Below are 20,241 nucleotides of genomic sequence, written 5' to 3' on the forward strand. Positions count from 1 at the left end.
TATCCTGACATCTACCTTCCCCTCCTCCACAGGCTTGATAATTCATCTGTGCCACATGCATACCACAGCTCTTCTCTTACATTGCCCACTCAAAACCCTGCCCTCCTCCTCCTTCCAGACACACACTAAATCTTCCATTGCTCAACCAATGGATTGAAATACTCAATTATAATCTTTATCATTTGTATTGATTGAAGGATATCCTGTTATTAGGGCCCACCTGAGTTTGATTGACATGAGCCCGTCCATTGTGGCTCTAAGAGTGCAGTCAATTTTTCAGGCCATCCCATTTGCCACAAAAAGCAAAGGCATCAGCAAAGTCTTTGGAGACAGTAACAAAAAAAGCTTGACAGCTAAAGGGTCCCTTAGGGCAAAAGGGAAAATAATTTGATACATTTTGAATCCACATTGTAAATCTGGCCTACTGCATGCACAAAATGTGTTGGAGTGAAAGATCAATCATAGAATATTCCTTTACCCAATAATAGTATAGTATAAAACTACATGGGTTTGCTTTTTGATTGGTGGCAGGAGTAGGCGTCAGCAACCTCAGCGAGAAAGCACGTGTCTTCATTGCTTGGTGAACGGATTAGCTCTCTACGAGAAGTGAAAGTGTCTTCTCAGTGAGGAAGCTTTATTCATCCAGTGTCTTTGAGGGTTAGTCCTGAAGGTCTGACAGCCGAGAGGAGTCAGGCACAGGCGGAGCACACTTCAGCTCACCGCATCTCAATAGCCAGACACAACAGTCATCGCTGGTGCTGACACCAAGGGCTGCCCTGATCCTACGTCTATCATCTGAAGCGTTCCCCTTACCAAATGTAGCTTTTGGATTCAGTCCCAAAAGCCTACACTTTTTTCACTTTAATCAAAGAAACCAGTTGGAAAAGTCAGGAGTGAATAACAGTCTTTATCCCGATCACAGCCCAACAGTCTCACATGCACTGAGACAGTGTTGTACAGAGACAACACATTTCTCAGTGAGCAACGCCTTAGCAAAAAGTATCAAAGTATTCACTTAGGAAAATCTTTTGGCTAAAGCGTTCATAAATAGCTTCATTCCTTTGGTTTGTGACATCACTAATATCCCTTAATGAAACTGCAATTCAAGGAGGCTAATTTGTACTCTAATTATATATTAGTCTGGGCTGAAAGGTTTCTGGACAGAAAAAGGTTTTCTTCAGGCAATCTTTTATTCCATTTATTGTATTTACTTAACAAAGAGCAGTCAGCTTTTACTGTGATTTCTCATAATAGAGTTGAGCTGTAGTGTTACCTAGCTAAGGACAAACATCTGCAGTCATTTTGATGGATTCTGATAACAGTCTTTAACAAGAGCAAGGATTATCTGCAAATGTAGGAAGAACAAGGCCAAAAAGCTAACAGATGCACTGCTAAAAAAAGTTTAAGAGCTCTTCATCTGGAATGCCGTCCAGACCAGTGGTAGATTAGCAGCCAGGTAGCTTAAGGAAATTTAGAGAAATATTTTCTCACCAATAAAGGAAGTCCCCATGGAAATAATTTTTCCTGTGTCACTTGAAAGAAGATTTTCTTGGTTTTGTTTTGATGCTTCTGCCACAGGATGAAAGCCCAGTGTTGTTCACAATGTGCGGGACTCTGACCATTTCCACCTAACAGAGGCTTTCTAAGCAGAGAAGTACTTTAGGAAAGCAATTAAGTCCTTCAAAGCTATGAATTACCTTTGTAAGGTATATTTCTGTGTCTTCTGCTAGCTAAAGTAGACATTCTGTTAATGTTGGTCCCCAGCAAATTGTCAGGAAGAATTCAGCCTACACAAACTAAATAACAAACTAAATAAACTAGTTAACAAACTAAATAAAACGATATATTCCTGGTTTTAGTGTTTATGTTAACTGCAACTTTTCCCTATAGATAAATCCTGAGCCAAATTTTGAGCTGGTATAAATCAGTATCAGTTCTTACTTTGCTGAATCTGTCCTGGGATCTAATGCAGAGGCTGATCATAGCACTGGAAGTAAACATCTGTGTCATCTATTATCTGCAGGATAAACAGAAACTGCAGGTAGAAAGAACTGCACTAAATATGGTTGTGAATAAGAACGATTTCAAGTAGGATTCGTATTGTTTGGATAACAGCTTCCTGTACACACCATAAAGGTTTTCCAAAAAAATCAAATCAACAATTTTTAGGATTAGAAGATTTTGTAGTCTCTTGTACCACCAACACTTGAGCTTTCTCTGAGAGTTCTGCTTCAGCCTCTGTCAGGAAGAGGACAAAAAGGGAGGTGAGCTGATGGTCTCATCCATTAGAGCAGCTCTCATGTCCCTCCTCCCAGGACTGACTGCCTCCCCTGTTCACAGCTGGACTTGCTCAAGCCTCCCGAATTCCTAGCTCTGAAGTGCTCAGGCACCATTGCTGGGAAGCACGGAAAAAGAGCATTACACGGAGGCAGAAACCAGAAGGGCCATGCATTTGGTATTTGCATGTGCCAGATGAAATAAATGTATTGCTGTTTTGTGAATTTTGGAGTGGTTATAGAGTCAGGGAAAACAAAAAGGAAACAGACTTGGCAAGAGGTTTTCACCTGAGAAAAAATGTGGACTAGATCAGAATGCATTGACAAAATACTGATTTTATATGGCTCTTTTTTTCTGTTTTCTTCTAGAAAAAGTAAGCATACTGTCAACCTTCATAGCGCCCTTCAAGTACCTGAGTCCTGGAGCAACCACCATGGAAGATGAAGACAATTTAAGTAAGCAGTCTCTTTTCTTTATAGGTAGATGAATTATAAAGTTTAAAGGTAAAAGCTCTACAGTGTAGGGGCAATTTTGGAAAGGAGATGGATTTGGAAATATTGCCAAGCCATAAGCCCAGTAAATGCAAATTTGTAAATTTCAAAATTCCCTGATGCTGAGTGCAAACAGATTCTCCAATCTCCAGCAAAGGAGGGGTTAATCTCAGCTCACCTTCCCACTTTTCTTTGTGCAGACCCTGGCGAGGGGGGTTGTAAATGGTGTGCCATGAATGCAAAGGAAAAACCTCTTACTAAATGGAGATGTATACACTCAGGTTTCCTGGACTGTGGAGCAACTTTTCCTTTCCTGTTTATGTTAACTTATTTTGCTCACTTGCTTTTCTTGCAGTCACTAAAAGACAGGATATTTTGGTCAAGTGTCTTTCCCCCAGTTTCTATTTCCTTGATTACAAAAGGACTTTTGTAACAGTAAAGGCTGCAGGAACAAGCCCTCTACTTGAAAAACTGTTTTCTCTTTTACTTCTGTAATATGACCTGGAGAGGCAGTTAAAAATAAAATAAAATCCACTTGAGAAGAGATGATTAACCAGGTTTAAATGAACTAGATGTAACCCAAAAATTAGCTATTGGGCCCTTACACCTGAACGAAGTCATTGATACTCCCTGAGTATTAGAGCTGGAGGAAAGCGCTGGTGGGTTTGAAAGAGCTGTGAATCCTTCAAAACACCAAGAAGTCTGGGATTGTGCAGTTAGGATTGAATAACCCTCAGTAAGCCCCCCATTCATCACCTAGGAGCAATTATTGTGTGTTATCCAGCCCTGCTTGTCATAATGTATCTTGAGTCATTAAAAAAAGGGAGGGAAGCTTTTCGAACCAAATGAGCAACTCTTTGAGTTTTAGTATCACCTACCAGATGGGTTTCTTTTCCAGCCAGACACAAACTGACATGTTGCCCTATTAGACCCTGTGGGTGGGAGGAATGGGCTTTTTTCCCCTGTTGTTGCTTATCTGCCATGGTTTGATCATGGTGTGGCACCAAGGGGAATAGCAGTTGAAGGAATGAGGGAGGACAGCCCTCTGTTTTCTGCTGCCAAGTAGCACGTGGACATCACACCCTTCTGCTGCACAGGGACTGATAGGTTTTTACATATCTTAACAAAGGGAAAAAATAAAGTAAAATAAAATAAAAAAATCCTGAAAAACCTTCAAAATTGGTCCCAGAGAGGCTACATTTTCAGGAAAAGATATGGGAAGTACACACAGGAAACATATTATGCACGATGAGCTTGTGCGGGCACATCCTGCGTAATGTTTCCCAAATGTGCTACTTAGTTATTTTTAGGTAATGTAGGAAGTTTTGTACAAGCCAAACACTGTAACACCATTTTCTTATTGCTGCTGTAATGCCAAGACTGCTTCATGCCTGCACTGGCTTTAAAATAGCTCACATGGACAGGGTAAGCTGTGTCTTCTGAGACAGCAAATTTCACTGTTTTCAGGGACATCCTGCCTAGTCCTCTCTTGGGTCAAACATACACTCCAGTGATAAAGATAGCAATTTTTTTCTTGGCACATACAACACATTTTTAGGTGTTACTATTAGCATCTGAAGAAAAGAAAAAGATGAATTAAAACAGCCATATTTCAGTGTTCACTTCTAGTGTAGTGGTGTAAATCCCACTGGTTTCTATAGCATCCTGTAATTGTGTAGCAATTTTGCATTTTAAAAAGCTTCAGTGATTTGATCTGAACAAGCAGAAGAACCCTCTTCTGTGTTAACAACTTAACAGCAGCTTAGGAGAATGCTAGCAAGGCAGAGAAGCAGTTTGTAGTTTTCTGCTCACTGAGCATCCTGTGAGAGTGTCCCTTCCCAGACACGATAGGCAGAGTCCCACTAGCTGAAATGAATTCAAACCCTGTTTCACATTCCTTTAGGCCTTTTTTACAAAGGGACTGTGGTTTAACCCCAGCTGGCAACTAAGCATCACACAGCCACTCGCTCGCCACGTCCCAGAAGGATGGGGGAAGAGAATCAGGAGTGTAAAAGTGAGAAAACTTGCGGATTGAGATAAAAACAGTTTAATAATTTCAATAAAATACAATGATAATAGCAACAACAACAATAACAACTTGTAATGAAAAGGAAAATAACAGAGAAAGAAATAAAACCCAAGAAAGACAAGTGATGCAAATGAAAACAGTTGCTCACCACTGGTAGCAGAGGATGGTTGCAATCCATGCCAGGTTAACTACACATGCACTTTCTACTGGTGATTATTAGCATATAGACACTATTATTGTGGTTTATGATCCATGAACTAATACCAGAAAAATGTATCGAAGGCACTAGGTGCCTTTGGAATGGCATTTTGAGTAAACCAATAATCAGTCTCTGATGAGGACCTTATCTTGAATGTGTGAGATAAGGACCGCCCTATTCATTTCTAGAAGCTGATCATACCTGAGAATATAAGAAATGTCACACAGGATTAGAAATAGGAAGTTTAGCTCTTCTCTTAACAAATGTCTTCAACATTTGCTGTTAATGATGCATTGAGAAAAAGGACATTTAAACGGTGGTCTTCCACTCAGTATATCTTTCTAGCATCCAGCAAGAAATTTACTCAGCTAGAGTTTGCACCTGAACCATCATATCTTAGACATCAACAGACCTGTCTGGTCCTCTCCAGAGCCCACTGATACTTCTGATCTCAACAACAGCCAGGAACAGGGAGTTCAGTGATTTAGTGTGTTGTCAGAAAGTGCACCCTTTCATTGCTTCAAGCCTGCTGTGTCTAGTGCTTGGATTGCATGAAACAGAGAATAATCATTCCGTGTTTACTGCCTGCCTGTCTTTCACAATGTTACAGACCTCTGCCTTTCCCTGATCTTTAATCATTCCATCCACACTATGCCACGGCATCAAGGCAGACTGTCACCAGGCATAGGTACTTGCAAACAGAGGGTGTACCTCTAGCAGGAGCGTATGATTCCTGTGGATCTCATTGTGCAATGCTGCCGTTCGCACAGACTTGGTGCATCGCCCTTCTGCAGGCATATATCTGTCCCCAGTGTCTCCAGAGGGAGCTGATGGTGATGGTCCCCAACATATGGATTTCAGCCACTGCCACAATCTTGTAGGATGAATCCCAGCCCCAGATCCATTGTATTGAATGAATTAATTGTATTGTGTTGGTCAAAGTCCCCCTCAGGCAGCATGACCCTCAGAGCTTTTGATTGCACAGTATGATGTACAGCAGGGACCCTGCCTCTAAGACGACAGTGAATATCCCCTTCCAGCAGTCAGAGCCCCAAACAATCCCCCACAGAATCAAAAACTCTGGTTTTGTTTTGAAAACTGTGTCTATTGCCATTGTTTGGATTTCTCCCATTCCTAAAGCTAGGCTGTGGTCTGGTCCTCATTCAGGAAGGCATGTGCTTAAATGTGTTTCGGCTGCAGGCTGCCCAAGTTTTTTGCTCCATGCCCTTATTTGCTAACTTGGACAGAGAGCATCGTAGTCTAAGTGTCATCTAAGTCAGGTCATTAGGTCATTTGAATAATTTCCCTAATTGGTAAGAGATACTAGATGTGCATGGATTTCACAGTTATTTCAGATAATAAGGTGGGCGAAGCAGAGTATCTTCATTCTGGAAGAGCTAAAGGCAATGACAATAACCTTTCACGAATTTTCTGTCTTCAGTTTAAGCAAAGTCCTGTACTTTTGTGCACTGGAAATGCTTCCCTTCACAGCGTGGTGTTACACACCAAGTCTAATGGTTTTGTTTTAAACAGCCTGAACCCTGTGAGCTGGTGGAGAGGATTCAGCAGCAACAAATACATCATGGCAGATTTCCGTTAAGTAGATTTCTTTCATGAAGGTTTAAAAATACATATGTGTGCATTTTCATATAGGAGAGGAAAGAGTGATTTCTGTTGTTAGCTACAAGTTTATTATTCTAAAGTCAAGAATACAAACCCAAAAATACCCAGCAGAAGAGTTCCCAGTCCTTCACTGTGGATTGATTAAGTGTATGAAACTGCCATCTTGCCTGCAAGAGAATACTGCCCTACATTGCATTTGATGTAGTAGCTGACCTTGGACAAAGGTACCATGGCTTTGGCTCCTAGGTTCATACCTGTTACTTCTGTTTTAAATTTTTTCACTTTCAAGTATGCCAGGAGTTACAGAGGTCAACCCTTCTAACCTCTGCAGTCAAAGTAATGTAGAGGGACAGCAAAAAATGTACTCTACATAAGTAGGTCAAAAGAGGGTTAGACATTAAAATACAGAAAAGTAAAAATTAACTCCTCCCTGTATTGTTGAAAATGTGTTGGTAACAATCTGGTGCTTACTAAACATTTCTAAAGAAAGTAACTTCCTCTGTCAGAGATATCAGTTAAATCAGAGGTTTGCTATACTACAGAGACTGCAAATTCTTTCTTTCAATATCATAGCTTTTCAGTAATGTACTGTCCCTTGTAATTCAATCGTAAAGATGCCAGCCAAAATGAAGATGCCACCTACCACCTCTCCTTTCCCATCCTCCCTAGAAGTTGGCTTGGCAGCAGGATAACCTTCAACAGGAACAATATTATCTCTTCAAATGTAGCGTGGAGTATCGGATGGCTAGTTCTGCAGAGCCCTTATGACCCACAGACATAGGCAGTGTCATTATTAGTGATGCATTATAGTTTTGAAAAGCTCTTGATGATGCAGACTCTCTAGGTTAACTCTACTGTGCATAATGACCAAAAGGAGAAAAACATGAAAGAGCAGACAGAAGATTGAAGAATAGTGCATAAATAAATATATTTCACTAACTGCTTTCCTCTCTCCCATCCAATTACTGAAGCAAATACAAGATTGCAATGCTTCTTCTTGCTTGTGAAACTGCAAAAAAATCAATGAATAAAGTTACCTGAGGAGATATTACAGTGCAGAGGTGTGGGGCTTTTTTAGAAATCTTACACAATAAATTAGAAATTATTGCCAAAAAATTGTAATATTTTCCTTTCCCCCTTTTTTTTAACTCCCTCCCATTTCAATTTTATTATTCTCCAACCTTTCATCATAGGAGAACCATATTTTATTATCTTTATTATTTCCAAATGTAGAGAATGTGTTTTGGGAACTCAAGAGCAAAGACATTATGAGAGATAACAGGACTGAAAATGATCCACAGTTTTGCATTTTCCCTGTGTGCATCCTCTGACTTACCCCTTTCCTTTTACTGCTCTTCATTTCTAAAATTGCTTGTGATTGTTCTATTACAGCTGCTTACAGTATTTATCTTACATAGTTTGGTGTCATTTGCCTGCTTTGTCTGATTTTCACAATAGAAGTACATGTGCCACCATTAGAGAGGTAATCTTATGTCTGCTAGACAGAGGTCTCATAAAAGACACATTTCAAAGACCTCCTATTTCAAAGATACCTGAAAGTATAAAGTAATTTCACATTGCCCGGCTGCTGGCAGGTATCACAGGAGTCCATCAGGCTCACAGACTTTCTGAGGCACTCACTGGATTTAGGCTGCCTCTGATTTACATGCCACAATGACTTTTGGCCTGCAGCCGCTCTCACTGAGGTCTGTGAAGAACTGAGCTATTTCCTGGTGTTTCAGGACCAGGTCCTCTAGAAATGGTTGACTGTAAGGATACGTGCATGGATCTCCTTCACTGTGACTAGACTAAAACATACCATAAAGGCAGACACGTCACCGTCACACACACCCGATGTTGTGCACGTATCCTTTGTGACTGATCTCTGGAAGTTTTACACTTGCATCTCTGCATTTTTTTCACTACATCAGGGCAAAGTCCCCGCTGACCAAAACCTGCACTAGACAACTTCATAGACAAAATTTAAGACAAAAAAATAATGTTTATTTTATGTTGCCATGTTTATATTTAACCGCTGTGTTAGTGTGGGTGATTAAGGTAAGATGCTAAGGTCATACATTTATGTTCACAAATCCATGGTTCTTTGACTTTGAAAGAAAAAACAGATGGAATAAGACAATATGAATTATAAATACAAATAACCCCTTGAGTTTTCCTATTCAGTGGTGCATAATCAATACAAATTCTTTTCAAACCTGAATATAGTGTGAAGCAAGAGCTATCTTTCTTTTCATGCTACCTGACTGCAATATCATTATGTACCATAATTGGCTCTGTAAAAACCTATTAGGTAAGATGAGAGAGGAGGTGTGAAATACAGAACCAAAAGTAAGAAAAAAGTCTGAGTCAAAATATTTCACCTTTATTTTAAAAAATGCATGCTACCAAAGAGGTGTATTCTGAGTGGGATGGAAACACGAGAGATGGTCGCAGTGGAAAATGGCCGGCCAAAGCCACTGCCAGGGTAAATAGAGCAAAGTTAAAGTTGGCATCTCCTTCCCTCTCAGATCAGAGCTTCCATAAATAGAGTTGTGAAGTGCATGAGAAAAGACCACATTATCCTTGTGTCTTAGTTAACCTGACCTTTTAAATGTCTTATTTCCAGAGAGGCTGGTTTAAAGATGTCACATTTTATACAGCTGAATGCCATTTCTTTTTCTATTATGTATTTCTTTTTCTTTCCTTCCTCACCTGTCTTCATTCTCTCCCCTTAGTTTCAGAAAGTAAAAATTAACTAGTCACCAAAACCTTAATTTGTCAGTTCATGTTCTGCCTCAGCAAAGCACTGCAGCACATAGCTCTGCAAGTCACTTTGGGGTGACATAGACACAGGCTGGAAACTCAGTGTGGGGTTTTCAGGAAAGGGAGCCAAAAGACTCAGTCCTGGAAACGTGCCCCCAGATATGCAATTCAGCTGTGATTCGTACTCTCGTCCACGCGGTCAGCTGCTTTCTGTGGAACAACTTGCATGAGTGCAGACTACTGCTCTGATGGGAAAAAGTCTTTTCATATTCAATACAAGTGCAACTCATTAGGTTATAGAGGAGGTTTTTAATCATGATGGTGGTTCCACATAATTCTCTGCAGGCTCCTGTGCATCTGCCAGCCCAGCCTGATACTGAGCTGCAGCAAAGACACTCTGCTCCAGCAGAAGCTTCTCGAGGCATAGCCAGCAGCTCACCCCTTACATCCTTGCAGCCAGCTTGTACATCAGGGTAGAGGGGAAAACAAATATGGCTATGATCCTGCAGAAAGCAAGAGGACCATTCTCTGTCCTCTAAGTGTCCTCTAAGACACTGTCCTCCGCAGTGTCTGTGCTTGGGACTCAGGCAGCCTGCACAGGTGGCATGCTCCTCTCTGACAATAACAAAGCATGGGAAAGGCTCCACACAGAGTGCTGGCTGGAATGCAGCAGGCAGCCAGGCGGTGCTCTGCTCAGAAAGGGATCAGGTGCACCGCTCCAGGGATGGGTTGCTTCACGGGATGGTTACACTCGTGTTTACTTCCTCTGCCCCAAGCAACGCACAGGAGGACTGGAGGATGTGTCAGAAATGCAATACATTTAAACAAACTCGTCAGAAATGACAGAAATGTTATAGCATGCTTACTCAGACAGCAGCACGTTCTCTGCCGCGTTCAGTGAGGTGAATCCCCATTCTCAGTCGTTCACCTGCTGTAGCAAAGAGCAGCGCCCCGCAGCACGGGCGTTGCACAAGCGTAGTTCAGAGCAATGCATGATTCGTTGGCTCAACAACAATGGCGTGCTCCCTCCACAGCTCCCCACTGGCATTTCATTCCCTCCCTGGTGCTCCTGGCAGTCACTCTCTCCCATTGATTTTCTTTGACATAGATCATTCTTTACGTCAGTAATTACTCCTGTCATGATGCCCTGTTTTTTCCTAGTCTCATTTAGATTTATCTAGAATTCTTGCAATATTAGTTGTTGCTGATACAGGAGCTAAGTGTATCTGCAATTGAATTTGACAGAAAGACTCTCACTTATTAACCTGGAATCTGAGTCCAGACCAAATTATTGTTTCAAATGCTAGGAAGGTCTGTCAGATCATTTCGTAGGCTGGATTCATGATGTTAGAAACACAAGAGTCTATGGTGTGAGTAGAGACAGTCAAAGTATTCATTGCTCCCTCCCCCATTGAAAATAAATTATTCAATACGTTTGCCCAGTTTTCTGCTTGTGAATCATTTGTGAATCATTTCTGATTTCTAATAATGTGTCCATGAGCATTCGCCCACGTGGATTATAGAACAAATCTCAGCCTAAGGGAACTTTGCAAACTATTCACTTTTTACTAGTAATTATCCAGGGTGAATACGGTAGTTCATTTAAGTCACATGGCCTCAGTTATGCTTTGTCTTTGAATGATATAATCTCTTTTTAAAACATGGGGCTAGTGGCTAATAGAAGTAGAACTTTAGAGACAAGTAAACATTCAGGACATGCAGAAAATCTGTGCTATAAATAATAAACCAACCATTATACAGATATTTGAGGAAAAACCCCCAAAAGGGCTAAGCAAGGATATCTGTCATTAAGTTTTTTTCTTTTTTGGCTATTCTGCCAGCCCGAGGCATAATGTCAGCTACTATGATGACAACTGTAATGTGAGGTTTTTTCTTTCTTTACTGACAGGTACCAGCAGTGCAGAAGTAAAGGAAAATCGGAACATTGGCAACCTGGAGGATCACCCAATATCCTCTAATGAGAGGGCAAGAGGGGGGACACCTAGCAGTAAGAGAAAAAGACCCTTAGAGGAAGGCAATAATGGCCATTTCTGCAAACTCCAGCTCATCTGGAAGAAAGTCTCGTGGTCAGTAACGCCAAAGAACGCTCTGGTTCAGCTACATGAACTTAAACCAGGTTTACAATATAAAATGGTTTCCCAGACAGGTCCAGTGCATGCTCCAGTCTTTGCTGTTGCTGTGGAAGTAAATGGACTTACATTTGAAGGCACAGGGCCCACAAAAAAGAAAGCCAAAATGCGTGCTGCAGAGCTAGCTCTGAAGTCATTCGTTCAGTTCCCCAATGCCTGCCAAGCTCACTTTGCCATGGGAAACTGCATCAACCCATCCACGGACTTTACTTCTGATCAGGCAGACTTTCCAGATACTCTGTTCAAGGAGTTTGAACCATCTACACACAGTGAGGACTTTTCAGTCTATAACCCCGTTAATAACGAATTGCTTTCCACCGCTTATCGACACGGGCGCTTACTCTGCCATACGCTGGACTTAATGGGCCACGGTAAGCAAAACAAGCACAAGATGGCATCCAAAGCGGAGAGCGAGAAGAACCCGGTGGTGCTGCTAAATGAGCTGCGGTCAGGCCTGCGGTACGTCTGCCTGTCAGAGACGGTGGAGAAGCAGCACATCAAGAGTTTTGTGATGGCAGTGCGAGTGGACGGGAGAACATTTGAAGGCTCAGGACGTAGCAAGAAGCTGGCCAAGGGTCAAGCAGCGCAGGCGGCCCTGCAGGCCCTCTTTAACATTCGGCTGCCCAGCCACATTCCCAGCAGGAGTAAATGTCACCACTTGCCACAGGTGAGAGCTCCTGGGTGGCCATCACCACGTTGGAGGAACTCTTTCAATGAATGGGATCAGTATTGCTTTAGCTGTTGTTGTTCCAGCAGATGGTTCCTCTGATGTTACAGCAATTGCCATGCCACAAACTAGCTCTTTTCTCATAGAAAGAGCCAGATGCCACAGGGAAAAGCTTGAAAATTGTATCCTGAAATCACTGGATGTGATTTGCAGCCCTTTCCTTAGGAGGCATAGATGAGAGGGAAAAATGTAGGGGGAAATACCAAAGTTTTGATTTGCTAGAGAGAATTATAACATTGACACAGGCAGAAAAATCAGGTCATTCTGTGATACAGCATCTTTCTTGACAGAAGGAGCCCATAAACAAAGGGATGCCCCAAATCCTCCTTTTAGGGTTAGTTTTTTATGAGGACAGTGCCGTTCGGAGGGGAAAGCAATTACAAGGAATGTGCCTGTGTCAGAGTAAACTCTTCAAAGAATTCTGCCACTAGAAAAGCTAAGCATTTTTGTTTATTATAGGCTTACTTTTTGGGTTGCGGGTTTTTTTTGTTGTTGTTTTCAAATATGCCTCTAGCAGCACGTGGGATAGTGAAAGCTCTGAAGTTTTCCTGGAACAAATGTAGAGATTACTGCTGTATTCATACAGAAAATATAGACCTGAGGTACATACTTAGCACATCAAAATCTCATAGTTGGTCATATGCCAAAGGCTATCTTAGCATTACTCAGACTTGTGTCAATTTTCTAAGTTCAAAGGAAGCCAGGATTTGCAGACATTGGGAAGCATTACACGGGTTCAAGTAATTTCTTGATTTGTTTGCGCTATCATAAAAGGTTTGATCCACCAGCACCAGGAGGTGATCTACCGCTACAAAGCTCCCTTTATGAAGGGAGTTGTTAATGTCCAGGATTTAATGCAAAGCACTAGGAGCGCTAAGAGTCATTTTGCTGCTGGCTTGCTGTGAGACCCTAGGCAAGTCATTTAAATCCAATATGCTTGTAATAAAAATGAGCATATTATATGAAAGAACACTTCAAGATCCTTAAGTAGTGTGTAAATGCAAATTATTAGTAGCAATTCTCATTAACATTAGTAAAGATGTTCATTAGATCTTCAAAGAGTTTGATAGGGGATGAATCCTCTAGGTGACATGATTGCCTGAAGGACCCAGGAATTATATTTGGTGACCCAGAAGTTTCCTTCCTATGTTTCCAAAAAGGAAACATGAGAAATGTAAGAAATTCTAAAATACATCATAATGATCCACCTCTTCCTTTTAATTCTGGTTTGTATACTCCATGGACCAGTGGGATAATAACATTATTTAATAATGTTAGTGATCTTCACAGAGGGCTTTGCAGGCATTTTTGAAGCCTTGCCAACCTGGCAGTTCCATCTTCCCAGTACTCCTCTGAAGTACGGGTAGTTTTAAATGAGAAATCCATGCTGTTTCCTGCCCTAATTAATTTTGTTAGAAAGCAGTTTGTTTTGATGAGATGCCTATCCTTCCCCATGGAAGTCTATCAATTGGATATAAAAATGAATCTCTAGTACTGTCCTACTGGCTGCTTTGCTGGCCCCAGTGAACTTTGCAGGGTGGGGTCAGCAGGTAAATACCATGCATTCATCGACTGATGGTTTGTCATGTTCTGAAACTGCACCACAAGTATCCCTCGTTGCTTGACTTCACTATCATCTTCTACCTGAATATCAAATCTTACCTGGTTCCCCAGTTGTTCACTAGGCAACACATTTTTCAGTGTATATTCCCTTTTTTATGGCCTTTTGGCCTTTCTTTAGACTTCTGCCCTCCTTATCTTCTTCTTCTCACTGTTCTGGAAGTATAAATGTCAGTGAAAAGGTGCCAATGAACTTTCTTTGTCAGTATTTTTTGAGTGGTTATGTATTGTCCAACTAAAAGATTACTCAGGCACTTTTAATGCCAGCATTCAGCGCATTAATTGAGAGATAAGCCTTAACACTGATTTCTGCTGACCTCCTTACTTGCTGCTCTCATCAACAGACATTGCAGCCATGACACAAAACCTGAATTTATGTTACTCGCATATGTTACAACTCATACTTCCACTTTCAACTTGCACTGAAATCAACAGACATATTTCCAGACTTCGCCTGGGCTATAGCTTAAGCATTAGATCCAGAAGCATCTTTACTTGTTCTCACTGTGTCATGCCATATCTCATCAAGTGACTGTCTTTCCTCACTGCTTCAGTCAGCCCATCTGACTGTTTGGTCAGTTGAAGCGGTGGTAACCATGTCGGGGAGACTGTAGTTCTCATGGACCTGTGGTCAGAGCCAGCTGCTTCAAAAGTTGTTTCAGCTCCTTCTTGTCTCCCTGATCTTCTGCAAAACACATTTTCAAGGACATATTTCAAGTCACATTTTCAAAGCGATTCCTACTTAGTAGGCTCAGGTTGTTTTGTGTACAAAACTGTTTAAAAGCAAGAGAGCACCCTGAAACCCAAACAGCCTAGAAACAGAATTTGAAATATTGGGGTTTTTTTAAATTTGATAGAATAAGGAATAACTATTGTCCTATCCAACCATCCACTCTTTTCGTGTGCTTCACTGTATTTGTTAGGATATCAGATAGCTAACTCATTGATAGTAGGGACAGGTAAATGAGATGAACCATAACAGTTTCGCCTATATTCTGAATATTTTGTAGAATCCAGGAGTATGTTTATCTCTGTGGTTGCCCTTTACAAAGAGTATTCCGGCTTTGCATGTCTCTTTTCCTTGCTGTTATCAGTGGTGTTAGGAGGCCAGAATCTGGCTTTTCCTGAATACAGCCTGCCTGGAAATAGGAAAAGCCAAAAAACTTGTAATACCGATAGTCCAGTTGTGCTGAACTTCTGGATTTCACAGTGTTCAAGAAAATGTCAAAAAAGTTCAGACATCCTTATGAGCTGGGCCTCCCAACCATTGACATTTCTGCTGTGCTCATCAGGGCTCCCAGGGGACCTGGCGTCCCTCAGCCTGGCCCTCGGGCATGCCCTCAGACTGACAGCCACTTTTCCTGCTGACCAAGGGAGACTCAATGTAAAATGACAAAAGAGGCACCATATCCTCCAGTCTGTCCTGATGGGTGCTGCCTACACAGGAGGCTTCCTGAACCACCTGGAAATGCAGAGGGTAGATGTAAAATCCTGCCAGCTTGATCTCTTCTGATTCAGGCAAAACAAAGAAATGCAAGAATAGCAAAGCCAGAAATAGATGAATTTGTTGGGGCAGCTGCAGTCTAACTTGCTTCTTCAGCTGCCTCTCCTGCCCCTCACTTGCTAAGGTTGAAAACCCACCATGAAATTGTGAGCACTTTACAATACTAGTTCTGTCTTAAAAGAACATCACTGTGCCTCTGTTTTTTGTCTCTGTGATTGTTCCACAATGTGTTTGTGCTGACTGCAAAATTATACCAAAAACATAAACAAAAGCATATCACACTTTATACCAGGAAAAAATATTACTCTCATAAATTAAAGCCAAAATAATTGAGATTGTGGCTTCTTTACAGCCCTCAAGAGTGCTTTGATCCAATTCTGTTACTTTCCTACTGGTACAACAATGGCTGGTGGACCTGAGTTCTTGCCCATGTGTAGGGTGAATAGGAGGTAGCTGAGATAACCCAAGGACCAGCTGAAACGGTCACAAGATTTGTCTGTCAATCTGCCAGCTACTGTTCTTGCTCAAACCAGATGTCTTATCTGTGCTATGCCACTGAAGCGCAAGATAAATACTATTGATGGCCTGAGGCTGGGCGTACCATGGTGATCAGAGTAGCCAGGATAGAAGCCTGGCTTCTATCTGCTAAGCTGATGGCAGAGATAAAGTGAGTCAGGAGAGTGGAAATTATAACTGTGCATCTTCCCTGAGTCACTAAATCTTGCTTCTTGTTTCCTAGCATACTTGGTCTGAACTCATGTTGTCCTTCAAATAATACGCTATTTCTTCAGTTATCAGCTTTTATGGAAGTCTAACAATTGTTTTTCCCCACCTTGGGAACAAATTTTCTTGTAATCCAAAATAGGAGAGAACACCAAGGAACGCTAACCCTGCCAGCCCTAGAGTCTGCACTGGTAGAAGTCCAGCCACACAGTCCCAGGCTTTCCGAGTGCAGTGTGTTCATTTCAGGAGAAAAAGGTGACCCCCAGCTGCATCTGATCAGTTTACAGATTGCTTTTCTAATCTTATGGTCCTTCTAATCTATCTCACTCAGTCTAAACAGCATTCTTACTGCTGTAGAGCAAACCCATTAATTAATATTGCCATAACAAATTAGTAATAGAGGGGTGCTTGGATTTCAAATGGACCTAAATTAAAAAAGAATAGGTGTGAAAATCGCATTCACTCCGCTTTGAAATGGCTTAACACTGCTGTTGCTGGTTCACATCCAGAGCCTGAAGAGCAGTAGCTGTCAGTTTATTTAGTTAAACAAAATGGTTTTTTGTGTGTTTTTATCATCAAAAAGAAGTAGGGTTTTTCTTCCTTCAGCAAATAGGGCTAACCATTTGAATCCAGTTATACACCCTGTTTGCCAAAAGCTTCATTTGCAGACCAATGCAATCTGAGTATCCCCGTTGCACTGACTCTTTACCCGAGCAGGTCAAGGATTCCTGCCAGCTAACTTCAGTGTCACCTTGACGAGTGGTGTCATGGGAAGAACAACCATTGTACCCCACTCCTCTCATCCACTTCCCTCCAGAAGTCGGTTTCTCTATGTTGTAAAACTGGTTCATTTTCATGCCGTATCAGGTGTTCCTGCCTCCTCCACTTTATTTCTCTAACTATCCTCATTTGCCAACTTCCTTGCAACTGTGTCCTCTTGCCTGTGTCGCAATTAACCTGGGGCTGAGGTTGGCAGTGATAGATTTGACTCCAGTGTGAAGAGGGACAGCACATGGGTCTGGCATTGAGCTTTGAGAGGCTGTTCTAGTGTGTTTATGTGAAGAGCTTTGTCTGGTCAAGTGACCAGCTACACATCTTTAAAACAGTCTCTGTTTTCTCCTGCATGAAGAGAAGCATCTGATAGGTGTGTGTGTAGCTCCTGACAGTAAGATGCAAGAAGGGGAAATGATGGGGACCAGCGAGATGCCTCTGCAATATAAATCATGTTTGATTTTCATCATCTATTTCTGACTCTGTAGGTGGGGAAAGTTGCTTTTTATAATCAGAGCAATGGGAAGTCGAGACATTTATAGGATTACCGGTTCTTAAGCAAAACAATGGCAAAAGAACCAATTTAGAGACACAGCATTAGTGCACCGGGTACTGTTATTATTATCCTAGCTGCTAATAAGATTGCAGTCACTTCTAGGCTCACAGTTGAGGAACCAGGGCCACCCCTTTACCTCCTTACAAGTCCAACATAAAAGATGATTATTGCCCCATAGAGATTACAGCTTGAGTCTTAGATGAAGAAATTACCATGTTTTAATGTATATTCTCCAAGCAAGATCAAAAGGAGTTGCAGAAGCCCTGCCTACATGGAATCATGGGAAACAAATTAACAGGGTAGAAAGGGCTTTGGTCACTTGCTCTCACAGCGTCAGCCCATATGTGTAGACACATTAAGGGATTTGCACATGAAAACTAGTCATCGCTGCAAAATAACATATTACTTTGCATCAGCTGGGCTACAGTAATGCCCCAGCTATCTGCTGCAAGAAGAAGTGTCTGAGTCAGTGTATTCGTCTCCACCCTCTATACCTCTCTCTTTTGCTCCTCAGTTGCTGTTCCCTGGAACTCCCTTCTCCCTCCCCACCACAGATAACTCCAGTGGGATCCCAAAAAGATTCCCCTGCGCTTGTCTTTAAGTCCTACATTATATAGAGTGTGCTCAGTGCTTTCAGAGCATTAGGTATGCTAAACCAAACTCTTCTGACGGAGATGTTAAAGTCTAAATATACCACTCACCTAATTAATAATACTTAGGAGAGCTGTAATAATGGTGACAATTAGTTAATGAATGGCTGATCTTCATTTACATAAATGAAGAAATCATTTTAATATCCTCAAGGAAAAATAGTTTAATGCTGAAAGGCATTTTTCTCAAGAGTATATATACTTATGTAATTTTAGTTTGTCGGCAACCCAAAACCCTTCTTCCTCTGAAAAAAAGAAAAAGAAAAATAAAAATATCTAATTTTCTTTTACAAAGACTCAGAAGAGTCCACCATGATTACAGTGCATTTAGACTGGGATGAATCTGATTTGTCCATCCGACTTGGCTGCTGGCTGCTCTTTTGGCGTAGTTGCAAATACTTCATACCATCCATCCATCCACAGAACCAGTGTTTGATTTCTCCCTCTCAGAGCCTAGATTGCTTATTAAACAAGGCTAGTGAGACACAGCATGGGTTCTGCTGACTTCTGCTATTTACCACGATGAACCAGCCTTGCCTATTCCGGAAGCTGATGGTGTGGATCTATTTGTGAAGAATTATTATTTGTGCAACCCATTATGGTGAGACAGTTTGTGCAGAATGATTAGGGCTCCGGCAAGCAGCAGAGCTAGTTAGTACATGAAAGCTGAATCCCAGTCTGGTGTCAACCACACATAAAACTTCTTTCTAAACCAGACACTCTCGCAGCTGTCAGAGTCGCCTTTGTTGCTTTCTGGCTTTGTGAGCAAGCTAGGGACACTTCAAAAAGCTCCCGGCAAGCTGGACCTCGTTAAAGCTCCTGCTTTGTCCTGGACTTGCATCCTGACATTGTTTATGATGCTTCATTGTTATCTACTTAATACAAGCCATGATCGTTCTGTTTCACTAAATGGAACTGTAATACAAGCGCCCAGAGTGAATTTTTCTTTGGTTGAGTTCCATGCAAAGCCTTCTCTGTTTGAGCTGGAGTGCTACAGTCATACCAAAACCACATTCTTTATCTATTTTTATCTGTAGTCACATCTAGGAAGCCTTAATTATTCAAACATATTTTTCCTTCTATGTGCGGAGTATCAGAAGCAAGTTCCTACTATTTATTTTATGATGACTACCTCCCTCTTGTGGTGCTTGTGCCAGCCGTGTGGCAGGTACATCATCACATTGCAAGGGGAAGACTAATTTAAACACGGAATGCCAGCGCACCTTGGAAAGGTGCTCAGAGCCTGCCGTTTCCCCAGTGATGCTGCTGAGAAGCCCAGTGTCCCAGGCAGCAGAGGGACCGCTCCCTTCCTGCCAGATATCGGAGAACATCTTTCTCTGTTTTATTTTATTGCATCCGTTAGCCTTTAAATAGAACATTTGTATAGTAATTTTGGAGAAAACCAACATTTGTCCTGCCCCTTTATCTCAGCTATGCATACTGCATTGTGAAAGGATTATATACATCCACGTCCACACACACACGTTCAAAACGTGTATGTTATATGTTATGCATGCTATAACATTCAAAAGGTAGAATATATTTAGGGCTTAATCTTAGGGTTGTTGAGAAATAATGGACAGAGCAGACTTTAGACTCATTGTTATAGTGGGTGTATAATATGATTTATGTGTTTAGACACTTATACAACCAAACAAAACTAGAGAATTGGCTCATGTTCTTTGAGAGAGTAAAATCCTTTGTTGTTCATATAGTGCTGTCCTTGTATGAACATCTTACAAGTGAGTTTGCATCTCTAACAGGAGCAAAATTTATCAGAGCAAGGTTGTTTTTTTCTTTTTTCATGTGCATGATGTATGATGTGAACTTTTGTTAAGATAAAATATTTTTCCAAACTGCTGGGAAATAGAAATGGGAGATAAATCTGCATATTCACTGGAAGAGTGGGTAAATTATCCATCTCCTTTCATCACAAAGTTTTATTCAATGAAAACAATCAATATTGACTATGTCTCACGATACCCATCAGCTTCTTAGAGTGAATTCTAAGACACATAAAATATTAATGGATCCGTAAACCTTTCCTCTGCCACCTTAAATACTTCAATATTGTCTTGAGACAAATTCATGTTGCTTTTTCATCCTTTATAGTTTTCTAATTGATAAGTCAGAGTTTACTTCCAAGCAAGCTAACCAT

The 20,241-nt window shown here is 41.3% G+C and overlaps 1 protein-coding gene across 1 annotated transcript in view; it reads left to right on the top strand.

The window, feature by feature from the left end:
* The first annotated feature begins 2,710 nt into the window (after positions 1 to 2,710).
* Positions 2,711 to 20,241, top strand: part of ADARB2 (adenosine deaminase RNA specific B2 (inactive)) — a 108,282-nt gene continuing 90,751 nt past the window's right edge. Inside the window, exons 1-2 of the mRNA XM_074157236.1 lie at positions 2,711 to 2,732; positions 11,292 to 12,199. Coding sequence (XP_074013337.1) covers positions 2,711 to 2,732; positions 11,292 to 12,199 — 930 coding nt within the window. The remainder of the gene's footprint in view (positions 2,733 to 11,291; positions 12,200 to 20,241) is intronic.

Source organism: Numenius arquata, chromosome 12, assembly GCF_964106895.1.
Source record: "Numenius arquata chromosome 12, bNumArq3.hap1.1, whole genome shotgun sequence".
In the NCBI taxonomy this organism is placed as follows: Eukaryota; Metazoa; Chordata; class Aves; order Charadriiformes; family Scolopacidae; genus Numenius; species Numenius arquata.